Source organism: Argopecten irradians, chromosome 3, assembly GCF_041381155.1.
Source record: "Argopecten irradians isolate NY chromosome 3, Ai_NY, whole genome shotgun sequence".
Taxonomy (NCBI): Eukaryota; Metazoa; Mollusca; class Bivalvia; order Pectinida; family Pectinidae; genus Argopecten; species Argopecten irradians.
In genome coordinates, this window is record NC_091136.1 from 52214978 (window position 1) to 52238541 (window position 23564).

General features: G+C 36.7%; 2 protein-coding genes across 4 annotated transcripts in view; one reads left to right on the forward strand and one right to left on the reverse strand.

Annotated features, from left to right (window-relative positions):
* Window positions 1-23564, forward strand: part of LOC138318992 (ALK tyrosine kinase receptor-like) — a 246454-nt gene that overhangs the window by 162768 nt on the left and 60122 nt on the right. For all 3 annotated transcript variants that reach the window (XM_069261865.1, XM_069261866.1, XM_069261867.1), the window contains 5 exons: window positions 15185-15344; window positions 16865-16987; window positions 20051-20204; window positions 21956-22147; window positions 22932-23027. In XM_069261865.1, coding sequence (XP_069117966.1) covers window positions 15185-15344; window positions 16865-16987; window positions 20051-20204; window positions 21956-22147; window positions 22932-23027 — 725 coding nt within the window. The remainder of the gene's footprint in view (window positions 1-15184; window positions 15345-16864; window positions 16988-20050; window positions 20205-21955; window positions 22148-22931; window positions 23028-23564) is intronic.
* LOC138318993 (uncharacterized) lies at window positions 1726-4189 on the reverse strand. The gene has a single exon (XM_069261868.1). The coding sequence runs from the start codon at window positions 3332-3334 to the stop codon at window positions 1829-1831; it is 1506 nt and encodes a 501-aa protein (XP_069117969.1). The 5' UTR covers window positions 3335-4189; the 3' UTR covers window positions 1726-1828.

The window sequence follows — 23564 nt, forward strand, 5'->3', positions numbered from 1 at the left end:
CCTTATCGCCACGCCTCGCTGCTATAGAGTGATCCTGTTGTCTAAGATGGACCCTGAGTCCTAAACTCCATTTACTACAACAGGATTTGATTGGTCAGTGTAGTGAATGACCACAACATTGATAGGCTCTTTACCACTGTCACTCAAGTGCCATACCCCCCTCCATCACCTGGGGGCAGGGGTGTCAATGTGGTAATAACCATCACCTCTAAGTGCAAAGGCACCTGATACAATCTCCCTTCCTCAGCATCCCCTAGGGAGCCAGGGGATAGAAGGTGGGTGGTACATTCACTACACTGATAGCTTATGTTACAAAATATACTTGGCTCCCATCCCCTATCTTAATAACATATTAAAAACATTAATACTTCCATTAATCACGGGTCTGAAACCAACACAAAGACCAGGTTTGGGATAGTAGATCCAGTTTATTAATGTTATGTAATGATTACCGCAATTACATCATAAATGATATTACATAATACATTAAAATTATTCTTCTGAATCTCCATACCCCCAAACCTGGTAGATGTAGGAAGTAAGTACTTGTATGAAGAACATTATATTCACAAAGACTGCATTATAGACAAAACGGCATTTAAATCGTTTTTTTTAATCTAATGTCCATCATGTGCACTCAAGCTCCTTGTCCATCATGTGCACCCCTGGCAGAAAATTCCATAAGAAACCATGTCTCTGCCATATCCAACAGGTAACCATTAATCCATTGAACACTGTACTGTAAAGTCACATGACTGGTATAGGTATAAGGTCACTCTCACATAGGAATTCCACTTGCAAAGTTAATAGTCAGGAAAAGTAACAGGGCTTGATAAATGGCAAGATCCCTACACAATTATAGATATATATATATTAACAGGAAAAACTATGTATAATGTGTTACACTAGCCAATTTCTGAGAAAAAACTGAAGCCAATTGTTGACGATATGTCACAGTTGGCTGCAAATAACGCCGAAAACAGTCGCTACGCCAGTCACCTTGTGATTGGATGACTGCAGGTGGCATCCCATATTCCATTGCTAACGTTGCCCCACCCCGACGAAAGCTGCGTCCAGCATACTTGTTACAATCATACCCTGCGGCGGTAAGCACATGCTTTAAGCGAGTAAGAAAGCGCGAGTATGTAATTGCTTTGACATGTTTACCTCTATGATATGTAAACATTGGTGTTTCTGCATGGATGGATGGGCAGAGACGTGTGACAAGGAGTAGGGCTTGACTTGGACATAACGGAGAATTAGGTATGCGTGGCAACGGGATACACAACACTCTCTCTTGGTATTGAATAGTTTTTGACCATGTTACAGTCACTCTTGCACCCTCTGGAGAAAAAGTAATGTGATGTCTACTAAGATGCTTAGAGGAGTCATAGCTATTGATTGAATCAACAAGTAAATTGGACTTTCGAAAGAAAGAGAGAAAAAAGCTGTCAAGTATACAGCCCAAAATGTAATGTCAAAATGCTGAGTGAGGTCTAGTTGATGAAAAATACTAAAAAGCATCTGTACAGTAATAGGTAATTTTGCTTTGGTGCTATCACCTAGGACACGCCTTGCCCCGCGCAGTATACTCTTGAGATAATAAGAATCTACAGGGTTATTATAGCCTGCTTCAAGGTGAACAAGACGAACAATCGCCAAATAATTGCGAAGAGAAGAAAAGGCACATGTGTTGGATAAATAGGCAACATATCGCGCCAAATTTTTTGTACTTATTGGGACACAAGGAATCTGAAGAGAAGCGCAGAACCGCAAATATGCAGATAAATATGTTCGATATGTACGTTTTGTAGATTCTGCCAAGCTGTTACCCCGAAACTCTAGCACACGACGGTCCAGGCACTGCTCCATTGCTGTAGAGCGACCTGGAGAAGAAATAAGAAAGGACCGCTGACGAGAGGTGGCCAACATACCATGATGCATGAACAAGATATGGGACATTATATGCCCATGCCTCAAAAAGATTATTCCCCTCAGTCAGACGGGAAATTGTGTCAGCTCTAACATTATACTCTCCAGGTATATGACGACAACTGAGCCTAAAGTTATATTTTACAGATAACCAGAAGAGTTTACGAATATATTCCATGATAAAAGGATTTCGCGATGAACCTTTATTTACGCACGCCACTGTAACAGAGTTATCAGAATACGCAAAAACACGCTGATTACACCAAAGATGTCCCCATCGCTGTGCTCCAATTAACACAGACAGAATTTCTTTTTGGTTTATATGCAAAGAACTGACATGAGGTAGGTCAATATCCCAGTTACAATAAAACCAGTCATCCCCCCAGTGACCTCCACCACCCTCATTGCACGCATCTGTATAAATGACCGCAGGAGGGGAATCGTCATCTAACAGCATAGCTACGCCATTAAAGGCACTCAAGCCTACACGCCACCAATTAACATCAGATAAAATGTCGCCTCGCATATACATTTTGTGATCGCCATTTCGAAGGGTGCAAAAAGCATCAATGATTCTGCGGAGGAATACTCGCCCGCCGATCACCGCAGTTGCTGCCCAACTAAGTTTGCCCGCCAATGATTGTAACTGTCGTTTAGACACACGCTTTCGCCTTGCAAATTGTTCCAACTCTGCCCTTAAAGCAACTAATTTCTCTTGGGGAAGACGCATTTCCATATGTACTGAATCAAGTTCCACACCCAAAAATGTTAGCGTTTGGGAAGGACCAGCCATTTTTGACCAGCTAATTTGAAATCCAAGCTTACGCAAAAGATTCACAAGAAAATTCATAGCCTCTTGACAACGTTCATGCGTCTTCTCACACTGAAAGAAATCATCTATATATGCCACAATGGAAAACCCACGCCGCTCTGCCATACGCCTAACTGCCTGGGTTAAGCGATTAAATATGCCTGGTCCTAATCTGGACCCAAAAGGAATTTTTGAATCATACAAGTATTGAATACTGCCATCAAGTTTCCATTTTAATCCTGTCACTGATTGACTATGCTTACTGATATTTACTGATCGGTAAGCTGCTTTTAAATCAATTTTTGCCATAAAACACTCTTGTGTCATCAGAGCCTTAGCACTATCTAAAGTTTGAAATGACTGTTTATCAAAACCTGATACATAATCATTTACAGCTTGTCCTAATGGTCTGCTACAATCGTGAATAAGACGTACACCACCATCAGGTTTAGGTATGACGCCAATGGGACTAACAATACACGGCTTTTTATCCGTCTTAATGTAGTTACCATTGTCAATTTCATTTTGAATTTGCTTTGTGGCTTCAGCATATAGCGGACCATTTGGATGAGCAGATTTATGATTATGCATTTCAACTGGTAAAGGAACAGAATCAGGATCTATGATGTCAAAGCCATCACGAATACCTTTAAGGAGGTACTCCCTGTCAATATCATCAATCAATTCTTCGTTCCAGGCAGGAAGGCATAGGGCTTTTGTTGTGACTGCTTTCGGAACTACAAGTTTTTTGCCTTAGTGTGGGTCAAAGCTGTGTGCTTCTGCCCACACCCAGGTACACCACACACATGGCTAAACTTACAGTTCACTAAAGGACAACCTGCTTGAGCATTATATCTCTTACAAATTTCTGTACCATCTATATCATGAGTGACATACTTAACAGGATTGCCACCTCCTTTATGTGTCCCCCGCTGATAAGCACCAAAATCATGGTGTCGACCACCCGATTTTAAACCTTGGTTACCAGACTGACGTGGCTGTCTCTGCTTTAGATGTACTACCATCAGATGTGGAACATCTGTTCCCCAACGGAAAGAGTACTGATGCTGGAGTTTTCTGTACTCCCGATCATACAGGAAAACAGACACTTGCTCGTGACTTAAAAACAAATTGTGTATACGGGTTGTATACGATAAATAATCAAGCATCTCAGTGTGCATGAGGATTTTATCCTCTAACAGTTTATTTAAAATTGCCATATTAGCTATTGCCCACTGTGCTTGGTTGATATTTTCTAATTTTGGACGAGCTGGTCCTGTGTTAAAAACTAGTTTTCCCCCCTCGCCCTCAGAGACAATCACATCAGTTGGAGTGCCATTATGTCCAACAAATTCACATATATCAAGAAAGTGATTACTAGACCTTGGTTTTAGAGCCTTAAAATAAATTTGGGGAATCTGCCAAGAGAAAATGTCTGCATTAAAAGCCCTGTTACCTGGTAACCGCGAGTCTGCTGCTGGTAAGTCCCTGGAACTGCCAGACTGTACTTCATGAAGATTTCCTAGAACCTCTTGTATGTATGAGTCTGCATGTACAGGCGAATCATCATCTTTTCCAGCACAGGTTTTTTCCCTCCGTGGATTTTTTGCTGGAAAAGTCTGTTCCACTGATTTTATGATAAGACGTACTTGCCCAATAGGCAGACCTACATCCTGCAAGTCTTTTTCTTGTAAATTAGCAAGGGCCTCCAAACTTGTATATCCCAATTCCAGTAAAATTTTCACAGTTGAGACTGATATCTTTTTATGAGCCGCCCAAATGCATACTCTTTTTGAATCATCAATGTCAACCTGGTATGAACTGTCATCTGAGTCTACTTCACTCATTATGGAGTTATTGGTTTAATTTTTAGAGAATCTAAGCCAAAAATTTTTTACTCTACAGCTAGCACGCCATTATGAATAAACGCCTTATCGCCACGCCTCGCTGCTATAGAGTGATCCTGTTGTCTAAGATGGACCCTGAGTCCTAAACTCCATTTACTACAACAGGATTTGATTGGTCAGTGTAGTGAATGACCACAACATTGATAGGCTCTTTACCACTGTCACTCAAGTGCCATACCCCCCTCCATCACCTGGGGGCAGGGGTGTCAATGTGGTAATAACCATCACCTCTAAGTGCAAAGGCACCTGATACAATCTCCCTTCCTCAGCATCCCCTAGGGAGCCAGGGGATAGAAGGTGGGTGGTACATTCACTACACTGATAGCTTATGTTACAAAATATACTTGGCTCCCATCCCCTATCTTAATAACATATTAAAAACATTAATACTTCCCGTTAAACAAATGAACTAAATAACCACCGAGGAGGTAATAAAATGATTTTTAGAAGGGACAATTCACCTTTTAAGGTAAACCACTACTGTCAGAGCGATTTGAGCAGTTCTAGACAAAAGTTTCATTACTCTACGAGCAAGGGACAGGGTTCGGCGTATATACAAGATGTTCGACCACAATGTGTAATGGCGGACAGCGAGTTTCGCACGCATTTCACCACCATGGGCTTTTCTAGCATATCACAGTAAAACCGACTGATCTAATTTCCATTACATCTGGTTTTTTCCAGATTTATGTACAAATTTTATTGTTCTCTTAGATTGAATTGTCCCTTTAATGGAAAAAATTTAGACCAGCATTTACAAAATTATAATGTTGCACAAGACTCGGAGAAATCAATTTGCAAAAGAAATAAAATGAAGAAATCTTTGAATATGATATTCATAGTTTCTATCTGGTTAAAAAAAAATCAACTTAAGACAGTTTACAATATAACTTCCATGTAGGCATTTGATATCTGAGATTCTGATGATTAATTATGATATCTTTTAGCCTAAATCACCATTGTCAGGTGGTCATTATTATAGCTTATTCAAATCACCTTTCATCCGTAACCAGTTGTTCAACTTTCTGTTCTCCCTCTGTAAAATAATCTCAATGTTATTACTTCATAAGACACCAAAGGGATCCTTCCCAAATTTCGTTTGTTGGTTCCTTTAGGTGCCGAATCATACATTTTCCATTTTAGGACTAATCAGGCAGCCATTTGATTTCAACAATTGACATGTATTTTCACTCATATCTTAGAAAGTATTGAAGGAAAAATACTAAAGGGATCTTTCTCAAATTCTATATTCAAGGTTCCCCATGGTGCCTAGTTATGCATCATTGCATTCTAGGACCAATCAGAAAACAAGATGGCATCCATTTTGGATTTAATTCAGTAGTTTGTTTTCAATATTTCTAATGTAGGTTCCTCATGGTGCCTTTAGTTGTGTATAGGCCATTTTTAGGACTGATTGGAAAGTAAGATGGCTGGCAGCCATCCATTTTTGATTTTGACATTCATGAAAGATGATTTGTTATCACCTACTGTTGGGTGATTTGTCAGGAAGTCATTATTTCTTTAAGAATACTCTGAGGATTCTTTCATAAAATTGATTTCAGATGTTCATGGTTAAATTCCCATTATGTTTTTATGAATGCTCTACAAACTAAACTTTGATGGTCCTTATTAATACATCTTTAATTAATTTTGTTCAAATATGTACAGTTTTGACAAAAATACATATTAAAAATATATTTAAATAGAAAACATAAATGTGTATGTCTGAAAATAGCCTATGTGCCTGTACGTACTCAGATGATCACTAGGTAAAACTCAGTGACACAACGGGGAAATTTAGATGTTTAATTTATTCAATGTTGTACAATGTTCATCCTCATAAAAATGGTTTTTCTTTCCAAAATAAAAACACAATACTTCAGTAGAACTATATACTCTATTCTGACGACTTTAAACACGCACTTGTACGCCAAAATTACAAAAGAGCGAAGTATTACTAAGTAGAGAATACCCCTCATTTGGCCCTTAATTGAGCGTTTGTAACACGCTTCACTCTTACCCGCATAGAGTTCATTGTATGGTCTCGTGCAAAACTGTTAGTTCACTTAATACTTGCTTATTCCCACGTAATTGACTTTCCATGGTTACTCCCTAACTGTTTTCATACAACCAATCTCTGACACAATAGTTTTTAAAAGATTTAAAGATTTAAGTAGGATTTTAATTAATTAATTAATTAATTAATTAAAACAACGAAAATAAGATGACAATGCATTTGCTTCGTCTGTCAATATCTATCAGTTGACCAACATACTTGGTTCAAAGGTTCTACAAAGCGGTTTTCATATGTGATGTTTTCCCACTTGTGGACTGTGGCTCCAAAAGAGCGTAACAACAGAATCCCCCATCAATGCTACAATCGTGATTAACTACGGTATTTTTTATTAAGAAATATTGACATAATATCAACTCTCTCATTTGACGAAATTTGGTAATTTTTACGTTTAAATATATTTCAAAAACATAATGGGACTTTAACATATTCTGTAATACTATTTAATTGATGCGTTTTACAATCTGGGACTGATTAGAAAACAACATGGTCATCAACTAATCAGTGTGGTTTTGATAATTGAAGTATTTTGTCAGTATGTAATGACTTATCTGGTATTGTAGGCTCCCTTAAGTTACCCTGGAAGATAAACAATTAGTTTTTATCTGTTATATCAAGGCTTATCTGATTAAAATACAGATCCTTTATTATCACTACATTTGATAAAAGGATCTGACAACATCCCATAAGGGGTCAAGACCTTTGAAAAATGGCCAATCAAATTGCTGCTGCAAGAATTTTGACTGGGGACAAAATAGTTTGAAAAAGATGTCTGAATTATTTTTGTGTATGTAGTCATATCGCCCAAAGAGCACAACAAAGCTAAATGTATAGTATACTGGGACAAAATGGCATTATCACTTGACAAAGCAATGTGTAGAAAATGTCTTTGGCCTAAAGTACACGTGGTAAAAAGGGCATCCGAACATGACCCCTTATCGGATGTTGTCAGATCCTCTATTGAACAGAGTGATTATTAGGATCTGTATTTTAATCAGATTGTATCAAGGCAAAACAGTCAGCAGTCAATTGCTTCAAAGGAAGAGGGATGTGAAAGATGGGAAAATCAGACAAAAGATCCTTCATTCCATTGACATAGATTATTCAATGGTGGTTGCTAAGATCCCATTCCGCTATCTCCTGTTAAAGTTTGTGTCATATTGTCCAGAAACGTGATCAAAGGACAGACCAGTTCATGTAAGGAAGCTGACAGTCATCACTATTTATTCCTCCAGAAACCATTTAGGATCTGGATGAGATTCTTAGTGAAATAATTAGGGAAGACACTTTTAAGACATGATTCAATGGCAGCCGTTTGTTTTTGTGATTGCCAAATATCTGTCCAAAAACCTGTGATATAAATTCCTTTTAACAAACTGAACATTGTCTATTCTATTTAATCTGCTGACGTCCTGGAAGAACCATTTTAGATGTGAATTTGGTTGATGGAATTAATCCTTCATCAAATTATCCTGCCTCGAAAATATTGGTCCAATATTTCACATAATGAGACTAAATACATCTTATTTAAACACAGCTCCCTATAATAATATGAAATAGACATTTGTAGCTAATCAAAATGCCAATATTCAATACGAGGATGGATGTTCCTCAATCTTATAGCTTAAGTACAGTTAACTGTGTTACTTATACTGAACAAACTGTGTGTCTGAGTGAATTAATCAATGTGCTCCCCATGCACATCCAATGCAATTCTAGCCATTTTTCATTTCCTGGATAGACTCGAAAATCTTTATTGATGTGTACCGGTATGTTTATTCTTCGTAGAATATAGTTGGCCTGAAGGCACCGTTTACAGTCTGTACAAAACAGGAAAAGCTTTGTCTATGTATTGTATGGTTCAGAAGTAATTTGATCTACAACACATTCTTTGACACAATTCTCCTATATAGCCAGTCAATATAGTCAAGGTCACTATATAAATATTTCATACAAATTGCTGAGATATCTGAAACGCTGATAAGTCACCTTTAATTATCATTCATTAAATCATTAGTGTATTTTAGTAATAACAGTGCATTGGGTGTTTTATATTATAAAAAGCTAGAATTCAAGAAATTTACGGTAAGCCTATTATGAAGATTGTCTGCATTTCAGCTCTGGCATCAGAGATCTATATCGACCATGGATTTCCTAAAAAGATAGTATCATATACATATTCACATTATTTACTAGGTTTGGGGTACCAGTATTTGCTTCTAAGTTGTTGAGGTTAGACCATGAATACTGTTTATTAATCTATAAGCTGGAACATTCAGAGCAGTTGATGTGTCCACATCAACACTAGTGACATCATTTAATGGTTAAGTTTTGGATGTCAATTATATTGGTATAGACTTCCTTTCTGTATGGTTTAGTTTATATATGGGACAAAAAAGTAATTCCAACCGTGTGGACAAAAAAGCAAGGGATGTTTTTATACCCTAGTAAGCTCAGTTGTTATGGTTTTTAAGATATACTAACGAGATCGAGACTTGGACATACTATATGTCTGACAAAGGCTTATATAGGGTAGTTAATAAGTCTATATAAGGCCAATTTAATTCTGTTTTAATCTGATGAATAACATTAATAACTATCATGGGATGGTGGTGATTTAGTGAAAAAACAAAACCAAAGTGACATTTAAATAGATACTGGAGACATGTGTAATGAAAGAATCCAAGTGAGATAGATATAAGTTTAATTCATTACACTTAACTATAAACACTTTGAATTAATGTCATTGTCATTGGTTTTATTTCTATAGACACGTTTACTGACTACTTACACATATAAACCATTGTTGCTAGGTTTGACACAAATAAGTGAGAATTGGAGGATATAGATGTTCTCAGCTCAAGGCAAAATTATGTCATTGTCATCATTTTGATGGAACTTTGTTGGTTTCAAACCTGTTATTTAGTTACTAAAGTGTTATATTTCAAATATTGAGTACGGCGGTGGGGGGGGGGGGGGGGAGTGTACATTCCCAATTTAATTGTTTTAGAGGATCCAATCACACCCAGTTATGTCTAAGAGAATTCAATCGCACCCTTGTTAGGTCTAGAGAGAATTCAATCGTACCCTTGTTTGGTCTAGAGAATTTAATTGCAGCCTTGTTTGGTCTAGAGAGAATTCAATCGCCCCTTTGTTTGGTCAAGAGAGAATTCAATCGCACCCTTGTTTGGTCTAGAGAGAATTTAATTACAGCCTTGTTAGGTCTAGAGAAAATTCAATCGCCCCTTTGTTTGGTCAAGAGAGAATTCAATCACACCCTTTTTAGGTCTAAAGATAATTAAATTGCACCCATATTGTGTCTAGAGAAAATTCAATTGACTTGTTAGGTCTAGAGAGAATTCAATTGCATCCTTGTTTGGTCTAGAGAGAATTCAATCGCACCCTTGTTAGGTCTAGAGAGAATTCAACCTTACCCTTGTTAGGTCTGAAGAGAATTCAATCGCACCCTTGTTTGATCCAGAGAGAATTCAATCGCACCCTTGTTAGGTCTAGAGATAATTCAACCTCACCCTTGTTAGGTCTAGAGAGAATTCAATCGCAACCTTGTTTGGTCTAGAGAGAATTTAATTGCAGCCTTGTTAGGTCTAGAGAGAATTCAATCGCCCCTTTGTTAGGTCTAGAGAGAATTCAATCGCACCCTTCTTAGGTCTAGAGAGAATTCAATCACACCTTTGTTAGGTCTAGAGAGAATTTAATCGTCCCTTTGTTAGGTCTAGAGAGAATTTAATTGCAGCCTTGTTAGGTCTAGAGAGAATTCAATCGCACCCTTGTTTGGTCTAGAGATAATCTTATTACACCTTGTTAGGTTTTGGGAGAAGTTAACTGGTATATTGACTTTGTCCAGAGAGATAAGATTCACATCTGTTTACATTTATTTTTACTTTGTCCAGAGAGAGAATTTTCACACCTATTTACCGGTATATTCACTCTGTCCAGAGAGATCATTTTCACACCTGATTACAGGTATTATTTACTATGTCCAGAGAGATCATTTTCACACATGTTTATTGGTATATTTACTTTGTCCAGAGAGAGAATTTTCACACCTGTTTACGAGTATATTTACTTTGTCCACTCAGCCATCATTTTCACACCTGATTACAGGTATTATTTACTATGTCCAGAGATATCATTTTCACACCTGTTTACGAGTATATTTATTTTGTCCAGAGAGATCATTTTCACACCTGTTTACGAGTATATTTATTTTTTCCATGGAGATCATTTTCACACCTGTTTACGAGTATATTTATTTTTGCCAGAGCCACCATTTTCACACCTGTTTACGAGTATATTTATTTTTTCCAGAGCCACCATTTTCACACCTGTTTACGAGTATATTTACTTTGTCCAGAGAGATCATTTTCACACCTGTTTACGGGTATATTTACTTTGTCCAGAAAGATCATTTTCAAACCTGTTTACGGGTATATTTACTTTGTCCAGAGAGATCATTTTCACCCCTGTTTACGGGTACCGTATTTTCCGGAGTATAAGCCGCGACTTTTTCCCCTGAAAATCGGGAGTGTGGCTAATACACCAGCATTATTATGGCGTAATTCACATGTGAAAATCGTAAGTTTTATTGCCAGTTTTGTAAAGTTATGCATCGAACAAATCACTGTTAAAGTGTTTAAAAGATTAAAATATGCAATGAAAATATATTAAAGATGAAAATAATTACGTATCAGATGCATGTTCATTCATAAAATTGTTTAATTCAAGGAAATCCGCCGACTGAAACGTGTTCACAACACAATGGCGGTTTAGTAAAGTTATACACTGAAAAATCACTGTAAAAGTGTTAAACCAATATAATGTGATGAAAATATAATAAAGATAAAAAATAATAACGTACCAGATACATGTTCAATCCTAAAATTGTTTAATTCACGGAAAATCGGCCGACTGAAGCGTGGTTGTTTACAGTCACAACACAATAGCGGACTGATTTCGCTATCGATTTGCTGCAGGATTGTTACCAAGAAAATAATAACTAAAACTTCAAAAATCATCAAATATCAAACAATAAGTTAAATATATTTAGCTCACCTGGTCCAAAGGACCGAGGTGAGCTTATGGGATACCGCAGGGTTCGGCGTCCGTCGTCCGTCGTCCGTCAACAATCGACTTCTTCTCCATAACCACTGGTCGGATTTCAACAAAATTTGACTGGTAGCATCCTTATGGGCTACTAACTGAAAATTGTACAAATGATGGGGCTGACCCCCCAGGGGCCTGAGGGGCAGGGTCAAAAGGGGTCAATTTGGCTATTTCCATATAAACGACTTCTTCTCTGAAACTAAGCATGGTATAACACTCATAATGCAATGGAAGTATCCTTATAGGATGGCGATTCAAAATTGTACAAATGATGGGGCTGACCCCCCGGGGGCCTGAGGGGCGGGGTCAAATGGGGTCAATTTGGCTATTTCCATATAAACGACTTCTTCTCTGAAACTAAGTATGAGATAGCACTCATAATGCAATTGTAGTATCGTTATAGGGTGGGGATTCAAAATTGTACAAATGATGGGGCTGACCCCCGGGGGCCTGAGGGGCAGGGTCAAAAGGGGTCAATTTGGCTATTTCCATATAAAGGACTTCTTCTCTGAAACCAAGCATGGGATAGCACCCATAATGCAATAGTAGCATCCTTATAGGGTGGGGATTCAAAATTGTACAAATAATGGGGCTGACCCCCCGGGGGCCTGAGGGGCAGGGTCAAAAGGGGCCAATTTGGCTATTTCCATATAAACAACTTCTTCTCTGAAACTAAGCATGGTATAGCACCCATAATGCAATGGTAGCATCCGTATAGGGTGGGGATTCAAAATTGTGCAAATGATAGGGCTGATCCCCAGGGGGCCTGAGGGGCGGGGTCAAAAGGGGTCAATTTGGCTATTACCATATAAACGACTTCTTCTCTGAAACCAAGCATGGTATAGCACCCATAATGCAATGGTAGCATCCTTATAGGGTGGGGATTCAAAATTGTGCAAATGATAGGGCTGACCACCAGGGGGCCTGAGGGGCGGGGTCAAAAGGGGTCAATTTGGCTATTTCCATATAAACGACTTCTTCTCTGAAACTAAGCATGGGATAACATCCATAACGCAATGGTAGCATCCTTATAGGGTGGCGATTCAAAATTGTACAAATGATGGGGCTGACCTCCCGGGGGCCTGAGGGGCGGGGTCAAATGGGGTCAATTTGGCTATTTCCATATAAACGACTTCTTCTCTGAAAGTAAGCATGAGATAGCACTCATAATGCAATTGTAGTATCGTTATAGGGTGGCAATTCAAAATTGTTCAAATGATGGGGCTGACCCCCGGGGGGCCTGAGGGGCGGAGTCAAAAGGGGTCAATTTGGCTATTTCCATATATATGACTTCTTTTCTGCAACTAAGCATGGTATAGCACCCATAATGCAATGGTAGCATCCTTGTAGGCTGGGGATTCCAAATTGAGCAAATGATAGGGCTGACCCCCGGGGGCCTGAGGGGCGGGGTCAAAAGTGGTCAATTTCCATATAAATGACTTTTTCTCTGCAACTAAAATGGGATTGCGCTCATAATGCAATGGTTACATCCTTATAGGGTTTGGATTAAAAATTTTGCAAATGATAGGGCTGACCCCCTGGGGGCCTGCAGGGTGGGGTCAAAAGGGGTCAATTTAGCTTTTTCCATATAAACAACTTCTTCTTTGCAACTAAGAATGGAAGAGCACATATATGCAATGTTAGCATCCTTATAGGGTTGGGATTTGAAATTGTACAAATGATAGGGCTGACCCCCTGGGCCTTAAACGGCAATAGATGCAAGGTCAAAAAGGTCAATTAGGCTACTATTTTCATATAAATTACTTTGTCGCTGAACCTATGTATTGGATAGCATATTTGTATGGTATCAATAGCATCATTGTATGGTTGTGATTCAAAATTAAACTTTGGGAGTCAATTTTGCTTATTAATCTAATTGTCAGAGTCTTGTGATAATTACTAACAAAAAACCAGGTGAGCGATACAGGCCCTCTGGGCCTCTTGTATTTAAATATTATGTGTGTGCAAGAAATGTCCGCAGACAGGAAGAAAACAATCTCCTGATCATGAATGACTGCTAACTTGCACACGTGTTACACTCGGTCAACATGTGTATTTCTCGGAATCCTGTTGCTATGATTTCAATGAAATAATCAGCTATCAAGTTTATTCGCGTGTTTTACATGTTATATAGAACATTATAGCAATGTTATAAGCATCAAACAGTCTATAAAACATCGTTTAATCGATCTCTGCAGCGGCAAACACCACGAGGTCTTAATCCGGAAGTTTACAAAAATAAGGCTTCGGTGAATTGCATCATGGGATACCTAGTTAACAAACAGTGGAAGAACACTCTAAACGAAGTCGATTGATACAGTAACTCTTTACACCAAGATATATTTAACACACAAAATATATCAAAAACGAAATATAACCCATTCCTATGCATAACGTTACTGAAGAAAGTATTTTACCGGCGTACTGATATATGAGCGAGAGTAAGCATGAACTCAAACTTGCACACGTGTTACACATGTCGGTCAACAGGGGAATTTCCCGGAATCCTGTCGCCGTGATTTTAATGAAATAATCAGCAATCAAGTTTATACACGTAAATCACATGTAATTTAGAACATTATACCGAGTGTAAAACATCGCACAGTCATATTAAAATTATTTAATCGATCTCTGTAGCGGCAAACACCACGACATAATATCCGGAAGTTTACAAAAATAAGGCTTCGGTGAATTGCATCATGGGATGGCAAGTTGACAGAGAACACTCTAAACAAAGTCAGTTTTAGGTTAATGATACAAGCCTTGATAATACAGTAATCCTTTACAAATCGATATAATAAATACGCGAAATATATCAAAATAGAGATAAAATCAAATCATATGCATGATACTGATGAAAGTATTTTAACCGGCATGCTCAAATATGAGAGAGAGTAAGCGTGAAATCGTACGACCGCCATGTTTGTTTACACACAAGTAAGCTTACATAATGGCAGAATAAACAAAGAACAAAAAAATGACCAAGTCCATTTTGCTAAAGATATTTACACCATAGTGAGTTTTATTTGTTATATATTTACAGTACAACTTTACAGACAGTTTTCGTGATTCTAAACGATCGATATAAGCATTACCCGTACTTCAATAGAGATCGATCGTATACACAGACCTAACTTTTGGGTGCGGCTTATATAACGGTGTGTCTTATACGTGTACAAAACCTGAAAAAAACGTAAAAAAGACCTCTGCGTCTTATACACAGGTGCGGTTTATTGTCCAGAAAATACGGGTATATTTACTTTGTCCAGAGTGATCATTTTCACACCTGTGTAATGTATGGAAAGAGATGATTTACACATCCGATGAATGTTGTAGGATTACAGCCATTGGAGCAGCTGGTGGTGTTGGAGTAAAGAGTGACATGAATTCTAAGTTAATGGGAAGCTATGTATCTGGTCGGTATAACCTGACGGCAGGAGACTTACTCTACATTGTTGTAGGACAGGAAGGTACCAATGCATGTAGTAGTCAGATGGTAAGCAATTCGTTTTCATTAACTCTGTCAAATTATGTCCTCTGTAAAATCATATTTAAAGTCATATATTAAGCTACAAAAACAGAGATTCCAAGCTATTATAAGCCTTTAGATGAATGAGCTTTAACCCTATTATGAAGTTCAAAAGGGGTGAAACTGATCAAGGCTATTTAAAGATGCTCCATTGCTGACAGGGCATAAATGATGTTCATGATTTGAACAATAATTGGTGTTTAATTGTGTATATATATGTCTAATTAAGACAAAAAATAATATGAAATAATTTATATTGCTTTTGGTGCATGCGCAATCAGTACTTCATTCAATATCCTTTCAACGACAGGCAGGATTTGAACTTGACTCAATTTTGATAGTAGGTTATAACAAATGCCATCTATGAAAGCAGTTTGCATCTAGATTTCGGTTTGATGCCATTTTCACGATAACAAACAGTACACACTACAAACAAGCAAAAACAGTCACCGGAAGTCCCCTAAAGGTCACCACGCACGGGTCATAGGAGGCAGAAACCTAAGCGTGGGATTTTTTTTTTTTTTTTTTTTTTTTTGGAAATCGGTGCTATTTTCCCCTTCCTTTTCCCTTTCTCTCTATTTTCTCTTACTTTGATATCTCTTCTATCGTTTAAGACCATCTGCATGTCTGTATCTTGATAATTAAGCTCACAAAGACAGGTTTCCGGGCACACACTAAAATCCGGATTTCAGACCTCAATTTTTGACTTATTTGGGCATGTTCAAATGTGATTTGTGACGTCACAAATGCAATGACCGAATCGATATTGACATGCTATATAGGGATGAACATCTCCTTTTCAAAAAAACTAGTATTTAGTTTTCAACGGTCTCAGTGGGGCTCCAGAAGGGTGCATGAAATGGGGCAAATGAATAATTACACATAAAAACGTTACGGCCGTCCAAAGGATATAGGATGTAGTGCCACAGAATTTTTTCGGGATGCAATTAATTGTTTTTCATACTTTTGCCTTGAATTAAAATAAGAAGCTTAAACTTTTCAATGGGAGTATTGGTGTAAATTAAGTAACTTTTGTATCTGAAGAAGAATACTAAATCGTCTGCTCCTGTTTTAGATAGTGAAAAAATACCGTTTGTCAGCGGTGGAGCATCTTTAAAGTATTCAAGCTATGATAAATTATAGACCAAATGCCTTTGATCTTCTTTTGAACACAAAACTGATGCATTGATCTGCAAAAAATATTGAAGTATTTTAGGAATTTTAAGACCCAATTGGCCTACTCTCTATAAGCAGAATGTGACTCAGGAGTGTTAAAAAGTCACTGGCTCATTGTAATGGCTTTCACTTGTATGATGTTACATCCATTGTTTTTAGGAGGAATACAATGTGTATTTGATATTCTCTGAAATTAAAATGAGTTTGTTTTCATAAAATTATGCAATTAGTTGTGGATTTTTACATTAAATATAATTTTTGCTTGAATCTAAACTCATATAGTTTATATAAATGTCCTTTGTACTCTAAAGGTTTCAGACAAGGTGAATGATATCTGTAGAGAAGGGAAACCTGCCACAGAAAATGAAGAGGAATTCTTTGCTGAAAACGGGGGAGGTGGAGGTGGTGGAGGTGGCGCTTCGTTTGTTTTCAAGGTCAATATTACTGTTGTTTTTCAAGGTCAATATTTTAACGTTTCCTGCTTAATATACTTCTAAAGATAAATATAATATAAATTTCTAATATTGAACATTTGAATCTTCATGGTTAATTCTGTATACTATTCAGAATAGTAAGTAATTATAACCTTGGACATTTCATCTACTGTTTTAGAAGTTGATTATAGTTTCATCCATTGCCTGTGTTCTGTCTGATATACGTGAATCTGGTGTAAAAGGTCAAAAGAAGCCCCAAATTTCATTCAAAGGTTTCTACAATTATAAAGCAATACTTTAATGTATCCAATATATCAAATGAAAAACTCATACATAATTAAAGAACATTTGTGATGTAGTATCAATCAGTGGTATTGTTATTATTATTGTGTTGCCTTGAAAATCACTTCTGCTTAATTAATTTGAATGACCTTTGGACTTTGATCTTTTGATGCCTATATATGGATGAGGTTTCCTCTTTACCTGGACAGAAATGTCTTCAGCTCTCATCAGGGTACAATATCTCTCCTACCTAGCACTTCTGCAATTGTCACTTAATGGTGTAGTATAAGGTCAAAGGTGTTAAATCAATTCATGGAATTCATTTAAGATGTCACAATTGTGTAACTGTGTCAACAAGATCCGACTGTCCTCTATCTTTTTTTTGTATTTTTTTGTATTTTTGAAGAGATTTTACATGGGTACAAAAAGCATTTACATATGATATTCAATATTCATGATTTAAATCGTAATATTCATTTATAAACTTTGAATTTCTCTAATACTGTAAACCACGTTATTTACACGGGCTGCTAGATATAATGCACTCTCAAGGTGTTCATTGAAAAAAGTTTACTCTCTCTGTAGATATGTATATATGCATTATATATATTAATTAGCTATTATATGTTTTCACATATATATACATATAGATGTAATACTCGACTGAATTATATCAAATCTGGAAAAAAAACTAGTTGCTGTGTAGACAAAGTGGTTTACAGTACCAGGTATTCCCTATATAATATAATATGATAGTAATTTTCTTGAGTTTTAATTGAAGGATTAATGACAAAAATTTGCAAGTTGTACCCTTTTAGAAAAGAAAAAGAAGAGATTAAGTAAAAATGAAGAATAATAGAAAGCACTGAGAGAAAGAAGAAGAGGCAATGGACTGACAAGGCTCATCATTCTCAATGAGATTTATAAAATCATATGTAAAAAGATTAGATACCACACCAAGATCATGCAAAAAAGCAATTAAAGTATATTAAGAGAAAAAGTTTAAAAAGTGACATTATTCTAAAAAACTTTCCTATTTTCTCCACTCAATGACAAATTTCATAATATGTGTTTCACCCTTGGTGGTTGCAATGTATTTTTCAGTCCTGTACATATCCTTCAAAAGATTTTTAAAAGCATTCGTTGATAAACCAATTTGGAGACATCTAGCACTATAAATATATTGCTTTAGTACTAAAATGACAACATTATCTAAGTATAATTTTTACAGTTAGAGAGTCCAAAAATGAAAGATATCTGTAATACAAATCCACAAAATAGACTCTTATCCATGCAAGAAGATTCCTTTTAAAACGTAAATGGAATTAAAAGCATCTCTAATATGGATTCAAAATTTGATAGGAATAACTGAACATGTTCACAGTCCCATAATGTATGAACTATAGTCTCAATTTCAGTTTTACACTGATGACAGTAAGGAGTGCCTACAAGGCCTATTTTAAACAGATTTGAATTTGTGGTTAAAATATACTGATTAATTATAAACTGAAGCCACTGCAATTTTGTGCTTCTGGTACTGATAAAAGGAATAATGTATTTTTGTCTCCATTTTTGATTGTCAAAACCAAAAATATCATCCCATTTTTTTCTTCCTGTAGCAACAGTTGTATTCTGGCAAAGTACCTTATAAAAATCACTTGCTTCTTTTTTATGCTTAACAAATATTTCTAAGTTTTTTGGGATGAATGGGTAATTTAAAATCCTATTGGAAATTTCATCCTCTATCTTAACCAAAGTGTCTTCCTCAAAATATGACTCGCTGAAGGAATGGTATAAAAGGACTTCTTTTAAATCTTATGGGAAACATTCGGTGGACATTTTTATGTGTCATATCAATTTCATTTCCAGAACTCTTTAAAGAAGATTTCATTCTTTGGAATCTTCAAAGCAATGGAATATTTTTGTGTTAATTGGTAAAAACTGCCATGATATAGTCTAGTAAAAGGAGAAAAATACTGTTTTTTAATTTTTTGTAGATTTGAAAGATAGATTATTCTACTCCTGAGACCACAAAAAAAGCTCATGGTTTTACTACATTTTTAGCTAACCATCATCAGATCATCTTTTGTCCCATGTCTGTGGTACGTCCGCTGTCCGTCTGTAAACATGCAATGCTTGTTACCGCTTTTTCTATGTACTCCATGGATATTTCTCAAATTTTACATGCATGGTCCCTTGGTCCTTAGGAGTGTCAAGCTTATTTTGAGATTGATCGGAAAATTAATATGGCTGCAAGGCAGCCATCTTGTTTGTTACTGCTATTTCTTAAAGAAAGTGCTAAAGCGATCTGTCTCAAATTTCATATCCAGGTTCCCCTAGGGCCCGGCCTAGTTTATTGCATTTTGGGACTGATCGGTGATCAAGGTTACCGACATGCCACCATCTGGAATTTTGATAATTGAAGTTTGTTCATGCTTTTTCTTGAAAAATACTGAAGGGATCTTTTGAAAATTCATGTGCAGGTTCACCTAGGGGTCTTAAATGAAAGTTATACAGCTATAAAATACATATTTCCACAGTCAAAACATAAGGGAGTGAAAAGGTAAGGAAAGAAAGCTAACCTTTGACTTGGTTGGGAGTAAGACAAGAAATCTGAACCGTGTGATTCTGAGTCTGTCATGCACAGTAATTATATAAGCCTGATGCATTTGTCCACTACAGAATCTTGTATATATATCCGTGACCATTGTTGGAGACTCCTCTGTCTGGACTATAAGGAAAGGTTCTATTAATCTTTGTTTTATTGAATTACTCCCTCAGAAAGACAGCATTACAGATGAGTTGATTCCACTAATTGTTGCTGGTGGAGGAGGAGGATTAGCGTATAGATCTAATTCTTCACACAATAGCTATCAGGGAGTGATGCTGGACACCGGGCCCCCTAGGTGTGGCTTCACTAACCCAAACGGTGCTGGTGAGTATAATATCAGCAGAATAACCACTTTATTCTAAAGCAGAAACACAGTTAGTTCTTCTTGCCACAGTATAAATGAAACCATAAATACACCCCCCCCCCCCTCCCACACAGTATAAATGGTACAAAAAATAACCCCCACCCTCTACAGTAAAAATAATACAATAAATACCCCCCCTCCCACACAGTATAAATAATACAAAAAATACCCCCACAGTATAGATAATACAATAAATACCCCCCTCCCACAAAGTATGAATAATACAAAAAATACCCCCACAGTATAGATAATACAATAAATACCCCCCCTCCCACAAAGTATGAATAATACAAAAAATACCCCCACAGTATAGATAATACAATAAATACCCCCCCTCCCACAAAGTATGAATAATACAAAAAATACCCCTACAGTATAGATAATACAATAAATACCCCCCTCCCACAAAGTATGAATAATACAAAAAATACCCCCACAGTATAGATAATACAATAAATACCCCCCCCTCCCACAAAGTATGAATAATACAAAAAATATCCCTACAGTATAGATAATACAATAAATACCCCCCTCCCACAAAATATAAATAATACCAAAAAAAAACACAGTATAGATAATACAATAAATACCCCCTACCACAAAGTATGAATAATACAAAAAATACCCCCCACAGTATAGATAATACAATAAATACTCCCCCTCCCACAAAGTATAAATAATACAAAAAATAACCCCACAGTATAGATAATACAATACATACACCCCACCCTCCCACAAAGTATGAATGATGTAATAAATAACCCCTCCACAGTACAGATAATACAATACATACACCCCACCCTCCCACAAAGTATGAATGATGTAATAAATAACCCCACAGTATAGATAATACAATACATACACCCCACCCTCCCACAAAGTATGAATGATGTAATAAATAACCCCTCCACAGTATAGATAATACAATACATACACCCCACCCTCCCACAAAGTATGAATGATGTAATAAATAACCCCTCCACAGTATAGATAATACAATACATACACCCCACCCTCCCACAAAGTATGAATGATGTAATAAATAACCCCTCCACAGTACAGATAATACAATACATACCAACGACATTTTAAATGATATTTAAAAAACCCTTCCCCCCAAAAAAATATATATATACAATAAATACCCCCAACATCCACATTTCATGGATTTTTTGAAAGACAAAATTTCTGAGATTTTAACATAGCCAGCTTTCTCTGATTCTGCCTTCCGTTAATTGTTCACAATTATGGGCATTCATCATGGGAAATATTTAACAATTAAAGGATTGTTACATTGCATTTATTGGAGATATAAATGCAATCTGAGTGGCAGATAAATAGAGTAACGCCCGTTAGGGTTGGTTTAATTTTAACAAGACTCACATCCATTTATGTAGATATTACTACACAAAGTCTAGGCTGCATTTATTGGCTAATAATGCAGATCACGATTATCATTAGAGTAATAGGAGTCGCTGTGGCAAAATGCAAATATATAATTATAAAAACCAATGTTAATCTAGCCAAAAGTATAATGTTCGTGAAGTGTCTGAATTCAAGGATAGCTTTAATTGTCATGTGCATCAGCTCATTTATAGTTTAACAACAAATAAAATCAGTTTTCAATAGATACATACTTTATTATGTTTTACAAGTAATAGCATGTGTATATGATTTAAGACCATTCTGATAGTTCCTTTAATATGTTTAGGAGGCGGTGGAGGATCAGTGAGCTGTAACACTACAGCTGCCTTCCCTCAGGCGGGTCAGTCCCTACTACAGGGGGCGCGAGGGGGCAGCTCCTGTAACAAATCTATTGTCTCCCTTAATTGGAACACTCCAGGGGGGTTTGGGGGTGGAGGAGGGGCATGTGCCTCAGGAGGAGGTGGAGGAGGATATTCAGGTGAGTATACAGCTATAGTTAAACCTGTTGATAAAAAAGACCACCCAAGGCACAAGTGGTCTCTATAACCAAGTTATCTTTAAAAACAGGTCATGTTGTGTTACAAATGGCAATTTGAGATCCAGGTCTGAGAAATTGGTTTTAATAAGCAGCTGGTCTTTATACACAGGTTGTCACAGTAACATGAAGGATAAATTAGTTGGTCAAAATAATTACCTTTACCTAAATTTTCACAGTAGTCTTACAATTTATGTTAAATATCTAATCAATTGTCTGAAGTACACTTAAAAAAGTGTGAAAAAGTGTGTTTCGGCAAGTGTCTACTATAAAAATTGTTAAAGTCTGAATTCTTATAAAAACAGGCCCTAGAGACCTGATATATTGGGCTAGTACTAATAAGACTGACACCTCAGGTGTTTATCTTCATGTAAGGCATCTTTAAATTGTTCACAAGTACACACATTAAATTAGTGTAGTATGTTTATTAAAGTGTAGGAGTATAATTGATGCAGTTCCTTATGGTCTTATAAAAGTTAAAATAGGTTTATGGGTATATAGTTTTAATACATTGCCTCATATATTTGTTGACCCAGCAACAAACATGTTAGGTTTAAGATATTTATATACCCTGCAGTAATCTAAAGTTGATACACCAACTCTACTTTGCTTCATGGTTTATGTTCAATAAATTATAGTGCTAGGGACATGCAAGGATAGCTTTAGTCAGTAACATGTATGTTTTATGTCTTATCAGATACTTACTTAGTATAATGTTTATATGTAGGTGGTAATGTGTCACTTCAAGACGCCCTGGAGCACAGCGGTGGGAGAGGAACCTCCTACTATCACCCAGATACCCAAACACCTGAAATACTACCAGGTAAGTTCTAAGGTTCAAAAGGTCAAAGGAACCCTAGCACCTGAAATACACTTAGGTATGTTATAAAGTTCAAAAGGTCAAAGGAACTCTAGCACCTGAAATACACTTAGGTATGTTATAAAGATCAAAAGGTCAAAGGAACCCTAGCTAACACCTAAAATGTATCCAGGTATGTTCTAGAGTTCAAAAGGTCAAAGGAACCCTAGCTAACACCTAAAATGCATCCAGGTGTGTTCTAAAGATCAAAAGGTCAAAGGAACCCTAACACCTGAACTACATTTTCATATGTTCCAAAATTTAAAAGGATCATTACACCTGAGGTCAACTCAATTTGCACCGTTCCAGAAACAGAAGATATTTTTAAAACAGAAGAATACCAGTGAATGTTACCATGCAATGCATGCAGAATGTAAACAAGTATGGCAGACTATGAAATTTAGGAATATTGATCATTCTGGTACCAATTGAGTCAATGTCTAAAAGAACACTCAGGAATGTTCCAAAATTCAAAAGGTCAAAGGTGCCAATAACACCTTT